Raw genomic sequence first — 10,156 nt, forward strand, 5'->3', positions numbered from 1 at the left:
AAAGGTATCCCGTATGCTTCGGCTATTGGATCCATTATGTATGCCATGTTATGTACTAGACCTGATGTCTCGTTAGCTTTAAGTTTGACGAGTCGTTATCAACAGAATCCAGGTGAAGAACATTGGATGGCTGTTAAGAACATTCTTAAGTATTTGCGGAGAACTAAAGATATGTTCTTGGTTTACGGTGGTTTGAAAGAAGAGCTGAGTATTAAGTGCTATACAGATGCTAGTTTTCAAACTGATCGAGATGATTCTCGATCCCAGTCAGGATGTGTCTTTGTCATGAATGGCGGAGCAGTTGATTGGAAGAGCTCGAAGCAGAGCACAGTTGCACAGTCTACAACGGAAGCAGAATACATTGCTGCCTCAGAAGCTGCACAGCAAGCTGTTTGGATTCGGAAGTTTATTGCTGAACTCGGAGTAGTTCCCAGCATTGAATCCCCTATGGAAATGTACTGTGATAATTCAAGTGCTATTATACTTGCGAAAGAATCACGTGTACGTAAGGGTAGCAGACACATTCTTCGAAAGTTTGACTATATTCAAGAAGTCGTTGAGAGGAATGATATTAGTATTCTTAAGGTTCATACAGATGATGATGTGGCTGACCCGTTCACGAAGCCCATGACACATAACAAGCATGATGAACATGCTAGTAGTATTGGACTTCGTTATGCTGCTGATCTTTTTAATTTGTAATTTAGTATTTGGATATTTTTGGAACATTAAGCAGTTTTATCTTAATAAATTGATATATTGATGGTATGATCATTTTCATTTATATTACTGTGTTTTGTATTAGCATGTTTAATCCATGAATAGTTGTTGATTATTCAAAATCTCCATAATCGGTCATGTTATGGGAATAACATGAATTAAGATTAATATGAATGTTTGGTTATATTTATTGATGATAAATAGTTAACTTGTAGAGACCAAATTCATATGTATTCATTGATGATGAATATTGGAATGACCCATCCGAGATATCACTACATGGATCGTTGTCAGTAGTGAATCTTTTAGTGATTATGTCTTTATGTCCTTAGACTTGAGATGCACGCCCGTTTCGATGTGTGAAATATTGTACTTTGATATGGTTAAACGCTGTCCTGAATAAGGCTGTAATAAAGGCCATCATTGGGTATAATGCAAAGCTCGTGACAGACACGTGTATGCAACATAGGATTTGTTCCTCTAAAATGTTTGGAGTTAGATACTTTTGAGCTCCTCGATGAATGAATAAGATATTTGTGTGGCCGCACCCAGATGTAATTAAGATGATACTTAATTAGTTTGGTGATCTAATTCAGTTCGAAGATCGAGAAATAAAATTGTTAAACAATTGAGAATGACTTATGATCCATTACTCAAGTTTAACTAAAGTATCTGAAACAAAAGGACGAATGACATTTAACACTTACTATAAGCAGTTCCGAGAAACTAACCTCACGTGAATTTAGGGACAATGGCCTGTTGCTAGACGGTATCCATTGTTTGTATAGTTACTTGGTGTTGTACCATGCACAAGTGGGAGTCTGTAGGATTAATGTGCATGATACAATATATAACTATATGGCTAAATTCATTTGAGCCTTCGGGGTCACACATATATACACGTAGACGTTAAATGAAATATATATATGATGTATATATATTACCCAAGTAGCGAAATAAACTAAAATCGTTTATTATAATTTAGTTGGTTAGTTAATTAATAAGATGATTAATTAATATTCATTAATTATAATTAAATAAAAGTTCTAATAACTTGGTTGACAAGTTAAATTAATTAAAACTTACATACTCCGTATCTTGTTTTTGAAACGAAATTATTTTAATTGGTGGTCTAGTTCAAAACAGATGGAAAGAAATAAAATAAGTTAATATTATATATATGTTTCTATATCAAAGAGATACGTTTTTGACTCCACCGACTCAAAAAAATTGGTTTGCATATGGGACTCTTAATATAAATATAAATTGCTTTGCCTTTTGCTTTTGATGAGAAGAGTAAAAAAACGAAATTAAAAGGATCCGATATCCTGATATTCTTTTGTTATCGACCACCACCAAAAACAAATAACTATTTTTGTTCGTTTTGCAAAGTAGACGATTACAATATACGGAGTTATTTTATTTATTGTTTCACTCAATTAATCAACGGTTGATTAATTGGTTACTTGAGTTTGGACTAGCATCCTTTGGCGTTGTTTGAAGTGTAGTGGACTATCCAAAGAGACGATCATACTCTTTGATCGTAGGTTTCTCTCCATTCATCAGTTTCTTCAAGAAAGGTATACCGTTTACTCCTCTTTTATTTTATATTCATGACAATTATTATGGTGTAACTGGATCCATTGGATAAATTAATCGTGTGCATGTTTTTAAATAAGTGATTATTTAATTTTTGTAATTTTGTTCATAAAATAATAAAAGATTATTATTTTAATTATCCGCTGCGTTAATCTGAATTGTTAAAAGTACACACGATTTTCCATCACCAGATCCAACTAAACAGAAATACAAAGTTACCCCATTTGTATACTAACCCAGGCCCAACTTTTACAATAAAACCCACCTAAAAAATTGGCAATTTATTGTCCCAACTCTTTTAAATAAAATGTTCCCGTCACGTTTCCCAATTGATTAAACCCCAATCTTAATCACATTTCCCAATATTCAAGCAACTTCTTCTCGTCATCATATCATCATATCTATACATACATACATACATACATACATACATACATACATACAACTATACGTATATCTCACTCAATCTATTTGCATTGTGTAATTCGAGATCAAGAGAATATGCAGCAGCAGCACCACCACGACGGTCAGCAAGATGCATATGCTAGTCAACGCATCGCTACAATCTCAGCTCACCTAAATCCTCATAATATGCAGGTTTATTTTGCCTTCTAAATCATGTTTCTGTTTATTCGGTTACGATTACGCTGAATTACTCAATGAATTTAATAATCTAGATCAAATGTAGTGACCGTTAATTTTGTAATTGATATGTATCTTTTAGAAACTAGAGAATTAGTTAATTAACTTTCAATAGCTACAAAGACATCATCACATGTTTAAAATTGAGTAGGCAATTTGTTGATTTTTACATGTAAGTGTGTGTATGTATATCTAATTATGTAATAGTGTGTCATTATGTGTAAATATGTTGTGTGAAGATGGTAGGTAATTCGAGTTTGGAACGAGTTAATTGCCGTGCAAAAGGAGGATCAGCTGGATTTAAAGTGGCTATATTGGGTGCAGCTGGAGGAATTGGTCAGCCGCTTTCGATGTTAATGAAAATGAATCCGTTGGTTGCGGTTTTGCATCTTTACGATGTTGCCAATACTCCGGGCGTCACTGCTGACATCAGTCATATGGACACCGGTGCTGTCGTAAGTTTTATACCACCGTATTATCACTGTAATAAGTTTAAAGGTGCGTTTGATGAAACAAAATGATTAAGTGATGAATGATTGAAAATATAAATGATTCAAATGTTTTGAATGACACTAACTTGATAATCATTCTGAATGAACCCGATGAATGATGTAAAATTAATGTTTAGACTTTTAAATAAATAAAGTAATTTTGATAAGTGTTCTAGATCTAATTTAAGAAGGATAGTATAGAAAATGTATGTGCTGAATGGTTAAGAGAGTATTTCAACTCTGAATGGTTAGCACAAATTGCTGAATGGTTCAACATCATTTTTCATTCAGATGTCACTAACAAACACAGTCAATGCTACTTAATGTTGAACGGTTAAGCATTTAGAGTTGCGCTATTCAATTAAGAGGCAACCAAACTAAGAGAACACATATCATATCACTTTTGTATATACATTGATAAGACTGTTTTGGAAAATCAGGTACGTGGTTTTCTTGGACCACAGCAGTTAGAAAACGCGCTTACGGGCATGGATCTTGTCATAATTCCAGCTGGCGTTCCTCGAAAACCAGGAATGACAAGGGATGATCTATTTAATATCAACGCAGGAATCGTTAAGACGTTATCTGAAGCAATCGCAAAGTGTTGCCCAAAGGCTATTGTTAATGTGATTAGTAATCCTGTTAATTCTACAGTTCCAATTGCTGCAGAGGTTTTTAAGAAGGCGGGTACGTATGATCCAAGGCGACTTTTAGGAGTTACAATGCTGGATGTTGTCAGAGCCAACACTTTTGTGGTATACAATTACACTATCCGTGTTCGATAAATGATACACTAAATGCATAATCTGTGATATTATAATTTTATTTTCGGTACCCTTATTACTGTTGTTTATCTGAAGGCTGAAGTTTTGGGACTTGATCCAAGGGATGTTGATGTTCCGGTAGTGGGGGGTCATGCTGGAATTACCATTTTACCCCTTCTCTCTCAGGTACCCAAATTATATCTTCTCTAGAGTTACTGGTAGTCCTTAAAAATTGAATCTTTTTTTGAAAAAATTGATTTTGTGAAGAGCTTATTGAGTTCTTCTATCCAATCGGGACAGTTGTATTTATTCTATGATTCTTAGAAGTTAAACGTCAATGGAGGATGCCTTGTGCATTTTAACGTAGATGGAACATACATACTACATATTTGGTGCAATATGGTACATTATGGACACAATCATATCCAGAATTTTTACTCGGAGTACGTCGTAGGACCTCGACCCGCCTACTCGGGTCTTGTATGGATATGCAGGAAGGGGTGACTTTTTTTTTCTTTCTTTTTTTCTTTTATCGTCGTTTCAGATTAAGCCGCCATGTTCGTTTACCACTGAAGAAACCGCATACCTAACATCTCGTATTCAAAACGGTGGAACTGAAGTTGTTGAGGTATAAATTTGAGGATCAAGTTGCATGCAGCTTATCGTTTTTTAGTTGTAGAGTAATGAACAGTGTCATGTTTTGCAGGCAAAAGCTGGAGCAGGATCTGCAACTCTTTCTATGGTTGGAGCTACAATCTGTTTCTAAATCTTATTAATATTTCCTTTTTTTGTTACTTTGAGTAATCTAATTCCAAATCTTAGGCTTATGCTGCCGTTAAGTTTGCGGACGCATGTTTACGAGGCTTAAGAGGCGATGCAGATGTTATTAAATGTGCTTTTGTTCCTTCTGTGGTATGTCATTTTCAATCACTTACAAATCTGTCCGTCTTCTTTATGAAACACTTTTCCCATTTTCGGTGTAGCAATTCCGACCCATATATCTTTGAATGGCTCAATTCGGGTTAATTTTTCTCTACAGGGTCCGATAAAAAGAAAAAAGAAACAAACTATAAAGGAAATTTTTAAATGCTTCAAAAGCATCTGGAGTATATGTTTCGTGCATACGACCTTAGAAATCTGGTTTTACTGAAAAATAGATTTTTATTGTAATGATGATGTGGCTTTTTCAATCATATTGAACACATATATTAGTTATAGGACAAAGGCGTGGATGGAACGTATATCAGGCCCATACGAAAGGTTACCTTAGTTGACGTGTAATGCAATGTACGCTTAATACCAGTCATCAGTTATTTACCAACTAAACCGGTTAGGTTTAATTCCTTTCAAAACATTATTCTTAAAACTCAACGGACCATGTTATCTTGCAGGTGACCGAGCTGCCCTTCTTTGCATCAAAGGTGAGGCTCGGTCGTAATGGCATAGAAGAGATTTATGCACTTGGTCCCATTAACGAATTCGAAAGGTAAGTCTTAGTTAAAGCCTTCATATGGTTTCCATGCTATATTAAGATTGCAAAATGTCATAAATTTCAATTAGCACCCATGGTTGCAAACGGCGGTCGCGGCGGCTGTTTCGGCGGCCGATGTAGCGGTTTGGTGAATAGCCTATCATGTTTCGCCAATAAACATCTAATTAGTCAGTCAACACTAAAAAGTTAGGTCAAAGTCCGGTCAACGTCGGTCAAAAGTCAACTTTTTTCTGGTCATGTTCTAGGGTAAACGAAAATCCCAAGCCCATTTAAAAATTATCTGCGAAAAAATACGGATTTACATAGGATCCCAAAAAGTTAAATTAATAATTACACTATAAAAACTTGTATGTTACTGTAATAATTTAACACCATATCGTCTTATTTGTAAATTATTTATTATGTTTAAAATATTTTTGTTTGGCATATTTATATATAATAATAAATTTTTTTTTTAAAGTCAACGTCCGTCACGATCCCGCTCAATCGACTCCTTTTCAACCTTGTTAGCAGCTTAACAATATAACATTAATAACATTATTAATATTATTTAGAAGCCAAAAAATAGTTTGGCTTAGTGGTCAGATGCGTTTCTCCTCTTATATCAAGAGTTGAATAGAGTTTAATGATCTAAACTGATATAACAGGGCTGGCTTGGAAATGGCAATAAAAGAGTTGTCTTCAAGTATAGAAAAAGGCATTTCGTTTGCTACGAAATGACGAATCAAGTAAATTATTAATCGACAAGTTAGAATAAAGAAGAGAGGTGCAGTAACCCCAATATATGAAATAATAATGATCTTTCCTTGAGATCTAGGCTATGTTTTGTCATAAATACGTACGATCCAAGCGCTTGCTACAAGAGGTAATATCAACTCATCATTTTAAATAAATTTTGTTCCAACTTATATTCGTGTTATGGGTTTGCTAGTATGTGCAAATAAAATTAATTTTAAATTGCAGGCATGCCTCAATGGTATCCCCACACCTTGTGTGTGGGGTTTGGGGTTTAGGGTTTAGGTCATAGGTTCGAGCATCGCTCTGCCCATCCCCGAATCCATTCAGGATTCCCGGTCCGCCTGTGGTTGGTTTAAGGATCGGGTTCCTGCAATGTGATTCGGGTTTCCTCCTGAAAGCGCGTGCATGTGTGGCAAATGAGAGTATTCAATGCCGACTACTTGCCTTTCAGAAGAAAAAAAATTAATTTTAACCTTGATGAATTTACACAAATATACAATTAAAACTGCACATTAGTATCTCTCAGAATAATCATATTAACATAGTGTAGTTGTTCAGATCCTTATATCCTCGTAAGAAGGCTTACGTTCAATTGTTCAAACCTTATTAGTAACGTAACAAAAAGGCGTGTTTGTTGCTAAAAAAATGAATTGGGAAAATGATCGGAAACAATCACTGGATAACATTAAAAGCCATGTAGTATAGTAATATACTTTTATCTCACGAGTAGCGTGAATAAAATAAATCATCCGTTTACCAGTTTGTTTGTTTATTCTTTTTAATAATAAAAAAAAAAGTGGAGCACTTAAACGTTAGCATGATAAAGCAAGAATGTGTAATTTAGAATGTGTAAATTTTAATGAGTGAAAAAGTAGAAAGGGAAAAGGTGAAGAATGATAAAAGAAGGTGAACGTGTAAGTAATTCATTTATACCTGAACCGTGAAATCATTAAATCACGCATGTATGTAACTTTGCATGATTGATGATTGATTGATCGATGAGAAGCAGCCCGTGACACCTTTTTTCATCATATACCTTCTATTCATTCATTCTTCCATTCATCTTTACTGCTTTATGTTTTCCCCAATTAACTCTCCTCATGCTTTGGGAAAAATAATTATCGATTTGTTGTTTTAACATTGTTCAAGTTGATTCTAAACACAGTCGTAATGATGCATTAGAGACTTAGAGTTTAGAGTACGGTTTGTCTGTTTAGACGTACTAACTTCACCGAATCTGATAGTCTTAGCGACCATTTCTTTTTACATATTGTATCGGTTGAACCATTTAAAACTGGTAAGCATGGAGCGATTTAGGTTTGCTTTTCTTAAAGATTGTTGTCCATCGCCGGTGTCCTCTTTAAGCTGTAGACGAATTACTAAGGATCTTAGAATCGTTCTAAACTTGATCTAATGGTGGAAAACAATAGAGCAACTGTCAATCGAATAACAGGATGTATCGGGGTCGAATAAATCAAACCAAGGCAATATGCTAGATTAGAACGACTCCTAGATGTATTATTCGGGGGTGTTGGGGTTTGGAAACGAATGGAACGAAAGAATACGGATTAGGGTTAATAGAATGAGTAACCTAACAATGAAGACACAACACCCGAAGATAGATTGAAACTTGAGCTCCTTGAAGCCCAAATTGAATGAAAACCCACAACTGAAACTTCTGTCGAGTCATCCTACACCTCCATACCTTCAACCATATCTAAACTCATGTTTGGTAAATAAGTTAAAATTGTAATCTTAGAACCATCACATAGATATGCCCCATGCCTAGCCATCGCATGAACCATAATAACTCCAGCTTGTTTAGTTAATTCTTCTCAAGTCCAATCTCGACCTTAATGATAATGAACGGACTACGGCGTTTTCCTGCACACTTGTGGAGTCTTACTATCTCGGTTATATATTTGTCGTTTTGTTTTCCTAGATGTAGTTCCGTTTTTGTAAGCGTGACATTATTGTAATTATTTCGTGTTGATATATATAATACATACTTCATTTGCCGTTAAAAAAAATAAAAATAAATAATGGAGTAGCAAATTGGTGATGATTTTGAATTGGTTGTTATTGGACTTCCCTATATGAACATCTCCAAAACCCGTGTGTTTGTCTATGCATTTTAACCTAATATTGAGAATAGCCTCTCTCTCTTTTTTCTTAAAAAAATGTTGCTATCATATAAACTGTGACACGAATATATGCAATACACACATTATATAGTGATCGCTTTTTAAAGATTTAAGCATGCAATCTCTTAAATTGTTAGCTTCCCCAGATAGTCGCATACAATATTGGAATTAGTATTAGGGTCTGTTTACTTACCACTTGATGTCTGAGCTTTTAATTCAATAAGTAAAATTATTGTTTCTTTGTCACTTAATCTGCCGCTTAATCTGAAAATTGGTCTGTAGCATGAGACATGGAATCCGGCACCCCTCAGAATAAAAGGCAAATGAAAATAGGCAAATTCAGAAAGAAAGAAAAAAAAGAAAGAAAAAGTAAACAACCCCTTCGCCTATAAGAACGGGAACCGGATTAAAAGCACCACCATCACACTCGCACTCAACTAGAAGGTCTAAATATTGTTTGCATAATTCAAAACTGTTTCGACCCAGGATGTCAAAACTCCAAGTTTCATAACCAAAAATCTTCGGAATTAATATTATTTAAGTTCATATGTGTTATTTAACAAAACTTTAAGGTCTATATGCAATACCGGTAAACTTGGGGGTATTTTTAATTTTAACAAATACTCCGTACGTACAACCGACATGACAAACAGAATTGAGAAAAAGGTGTATAAAATGGGTACAATGATGGAGCCCATATTTACCCTCCAATTTTCTTCTAATTCTACTTTGACCTACTTTTTTGAAAATATTATTAAAAGATAAAAAGTTAAAGTTAGGGGGCAAATCACATTTGCCCTGTATTTTTCAATATCAAGTCCAAGTCCCATGTGTTCCCTTTCAACTTTGTTAGATTCTTACTGTTATTCAATCACAAAAGGTGATATTCTTTCATAAAAGTCTGTCTCCCTATTTTTTTTTTATTATAAGAGCGCTCCCAACCGTTTATTTCAGGACTAACCAACCATTCAGTGCCACATCAGCACCTCTATCCCACTTTCTTCCCAGGACTAAACCTGGACTAAACACTCCCAACAGTGGCACTCCTTCCTCACCCACTATATTAATTAATTAATCAATTGTACAACACCTATAGCAAAAAGTACCACAAAATTTAGCCCAGTCCGTCCACAAATATGCTATGAACGGACGAAGTGGGGGACGGAGGAGCTGGGCGAGACCCTGGGCGGAGGCCTGGACTAGCTCGTGCCATCAGAGGCTGGGCGGAGCTAGGCGGTACTCCAGGACTAACCATTGGGACCAGCCTAATCATTTAGTAATTTTCAAAATATAATGACACCCATTATATGAAAAAAAATCAACTATAATTTCTTTAAAAAACCTTATATCTAAAAAAGCTAAAACGGAAGTTTTAATCGAATACAGTAATAAAATCACATCACATCACATTGTTATTATGGAGTAATATAATATTTAATATTATTATAATTATAAAATAAATTTAAAGGAGAAAAAACTTGTAATCTGATATCAATATGAGTTGATGGGGGGTGGGACATGAGGTAGAATGCAATGCATGATCATGGAATCAAAAACTAGTAGGAT

The 10,156-nt window shown here is 34.8% G+C and overlaps 1 protein-coding gene across 4 annotated transcripts; it reads left to right on the top strand.

The window, feature by feature from the left end:
• Nucleotides 1-2,674: 2,674 nt before the first annotated feature.
• LOC139850341 (malate dehydrogenase, glyoxysomal-like) lies at nt 2,675-6,784 on the top strand. 4 transcript variants are annotated; one of them, XR_011759998.1, is made up of 11 exons: nt 2,675-2,730; nt 2,767-2,916; nt 3,201-3,416; nt 3,893-4,207; nt 4,313-4,402; nt 4,761-4,844; nt 4,923-4,958; nt 5,039-5,128; nt 5,608-5,702; nt 6,356-6,573; nt 6,672-6,784. XR_011759998.1 is itself a non-coding variant. In XM_071839923.1 (10 exons), the coding sequence occupies exons 2-10, from the start codon at nt 2,821-2,823 to the stop codon at nt 6,426-6,428; spliced, it is 1,095 nt and encodes a 364-aa protein (XP_071696024.1). In that variant the 5' UTR covers nt 2,675-2,730; nt 2,767-2,820; the 3' UTR covers nt 6,429-6,616. The 4 variants fall into 4 exon arrangements, 2 of the variants coding, with proteins under 2 accessions (XP_071696024.1, XP_071696025.1); XR_011759999.1 differs by lacking the exon at nt 6,672-6,784 and adding an exon at nt 5,256-5,503 and having other exon boundaries at nt 6,356-6,394; XM_071839923.1 differs by lacking the exon at nt 6,672-6,784 and having other exon boundaries at nt 6,356-6,616.
• Nucleotides 6,785-10,156: the final 3,372 nt, after the last annotated feature.

The sequence above is a fragment of the Rutidosis leptorrhynchoides genome, chromosome 5 (assembly GCF_046630445.1).
Source record: "Rutidosis leptorrhynchoides isolate AG116_Rl617_1_P2 chromosome 5, CSIRO_AGI_Rlap_v1, whole genome shotgun sequence".
Taxonomy (NCBI): Eukaryota; Viridiplantae; Streptophyta; class Magnoliopsida; order Asterales; family Asteraceae; genus Rutidosis; species Rutidosis leptorrhynchoides.